This window comes from Merops nubicus, unplaced genomic scaffold (genome assembly GCF_000691845.1).
Source record: "Merops nubicus isolate BGI_N331 unplaced genomic scaffold, ASM69184v1 scaffold23090, whole genome shotgun sequence".
NCBI lineage: Eukaryota > Metazoa > Chordata > Aves > Coraciiformes > Meropidae > Merops > Merops nubicus.
In genome coordinates, this window is record NW_008583886.1 from 10,940 (window position 1) to 13,595 (window position 2,656).

At 55.5% G+C, this 2,656-nt stretch overlaps 1 protein-coding gene across 1 annotated transcript in view; it reads right to left on the reverse strand.

Moving 5' to 3' along the window:
• The window catches only part of PGAP2 (post-GPI attachment to proteins 2), a 5,696-nt gene extending 3,680 nt beyond the window's left edge, over positions 1 to 2,016 (reverse strand). The window contains exon 1 of the mRNA XM_008942551.1: positions 1,852 to 2,016. Coding sequence (XP_008940799.1) covers positions 1,852 to 2,016 — 165 coding nt within the window. The remainder of the gene's footprint in view (positions 1 to 1,851) is intronic.
• Positions 2,017 to 2,656: the final 640 nt, after the last annotated feature.

Below are 2,656 nucleotides of genomic sequence, written 5' to 3' on the forward strand. Positions count from 1 at the left end.
GGCTCAGCACCCCCAGCTCCCTCAGCTGCTCCTCACCACACTTGGGCTCTAGACCCTTCCTGAGTTTCATGGTCCTTCTGTGGATACGCAGGTCCTTCCTGCCCTGCCCCACACACCCCGAGGCATGAGTTGACAGAACCACACGCTGGGTTAGCACGTCACTTATTTACACAGAATCACAGAATCTTTGCGGTTGGAAAGGACATTCAAGATCATCTAGTCCAACCATTATCTTACTCTGCCAGGCCACTTCTACACCACATGCCTGAGCACCCCATCTAGACCACTTTTAAATACATCCAGGGGTGGTGACTCAACCACTTCCCTGTGAAGCCTGCTCCAGCCCTTGATAAACCTTTTCATGTAGAGCTTTTCCTCCTGTCTAACCTAAACCTCCCCTGGCCCGAGGTAACCCCATTGTCTCTTGTCCTGCCAGTTGCAGCATGTAAGAAGAGGCTCACACCCGCCTCCCTACAACCTCCTTTCAGTGAGCTGTAAAGAGTGATAAGGTCTCCCCTCAACCTTCTTTTCCTCAGGCTAAACAACCCCAGTTCCCTCAGACATTCCTCATAAGGCTTAACCTCAAGACCCTTCACCAGCTTTGTTGCACTCCTTTGACACCCTCTCTAGAACCTATTTCTCCAAATCAAAGTGCTCTGGCACCTCGTTGTCCCTGTGGCAACCCCTGCCTCACCCTCCCTGCTCCAGGATCTCCCCATCAGCCTATGGCATTCCACGAGGAACAGCAGAGACCCCCTAAAGCCCTGGGGTCAGCTCCTGCTGCTGTCAGGACTCCTGCCCTCTGCTCCCAGCTTGTACCCAGCTGCTTAACCACACTTGTGCCCGTGGCTGCTGGAAAGCCCCAGGGAGGAACACAATCTCATCCCTGTTGGAATTCCAGGTGGCCCCTCTCAAGCTATGCTCCCCAGGCACACGCTTGTGACTCCTCTGAAGAACTCCAGGAGATCAGAAGTGGAGTGACTCCTGTTCTAAAAGCTAGGCTGACTCTTCCACAAGACTATTTATCTGTAGCTTCATCAGTTTCATGCCTTCTCATCACCAGTACCAACACGCTCTGTACAGACATAGAATCATAGAACCAGAGAACGGTTTGGGTGGGAAGGGACCGTTCAAGGTCATCGAGTCCAACCCCTGCAGGAAGCAGAGACCTCTGCAACTAGAGCAGGTTGCTCAGAGCCCTGGCCAACCTCCCCTGGAATGGTTCCAGGGATGGGGCAGTGACCAACTCTCAGGGCAACCTGGGCCAGGGGCTCACAAACATCAGCATCAAACATTTCTCCCTTATCTCCAGTCTCAATCTCCCTCTTTCAGTTTTAAACCATTCCCCCTTGTCCTGTCCCAACAGGCCCTGCTCAGAAGTCTCTCCCCAACTTTCTGAAGGCCCCTGGAAGTCCTGGCAGGCCCCCAGAAGGTCTCCCCAGCTGGAGCCTTCTCCTCTGCAGGCTGCCCAAGCCCAGCTCTCTCCTGCTGGGCTCCCAGCAGAGGGGTTTCCCCCTCGGGTCCTTGCTGGGGCTCCTCTGGCCCCACTCCAGCAGGTCCCTGTCTCTGCTGTGCTGAGGACTCCAGAGCTGCCCCAGCACTGCAGGGGGGGTCTCCCCAGAGCAGGCACCAGTCTGGCCACTCCATCCTTCCCTTGGTCCCTTTTAAAAAGCCAAAACTTCAATTGCTGGCCCCAAGGCATCCAAAGTACAGTCAAACAAAGCAGCATTTTCAAGACCTTGTAGGAGCTGTGGTGGGAAAGCCTAGAAGAAGTGAGGAGCCCTGTCACCCCACCGGTCGCCCTGCTATGACCTTGGAGGGTTTTGCACTTTGCCAGTACAAGCCACTTACCCCGCAGTGGGTTGCTGTCGTCTCCTGGAAATGGAACAGCAGAGACCAGATGACACAGAAGAGGAAACCAAAGAGGGGGCAGAACACCGTCCCAACGGCCAGCGAGGTGAACCGGAGCCGGAAGAGGGTCCCGTCCCGGTCCAGGGGCAGCGGAACCTGAAGCATCTTGCTGGGCCTGGAAACCAACAGAGAAAACAGCAGAAGTTTGAAGGGGACTGTCTGTCCTCCTGCAAGGCCCAGCCCCACACAGCTCTGTGCAGGGATGGACACGGACACCTGGCAAAGCTGGTATGGAGCCCAATGCACCACCAGGATCACTGTTCTAGGACCCAAAGCACTGTTCTAGAGCCCAAAGCCCCACCCAAAGCAACATTCTGGGGCCAAATACACTGCCCTGGAGGTGATACCCCCAGTCTGGAGCTGACAGCCCCACCAAAACCACCCTTCTGGAGCCCAAAAAACCACTGGAAACACCATTCTGTAGCTGATAGCCCTGTTATGGAACTGAAAGCACCACCAAAAGCACTGGCCCAGAGTCAAAAGCACTGTTCTGGAGCCCCAAGTACCACCAAAAGCACCATTCTGAAACTCAAAGCACCGTTCTGGAGCTCAAAGCATCACTAAAAGCACAATTCGGAAACCAAAAGCACCACCAAAAACACTGGTCTGGAGGCTGAAGCAGTGCCAAAAACACTGTTCTGGAGCCCAAACCACCTCCCAAAGCCCAGCGGCGGAGCCGCAGGACACCCGGGACTCCGTAGGACCCCGAGAGCAGCGGCCCGCGGGGAGGAGCCGGCCACGGGAC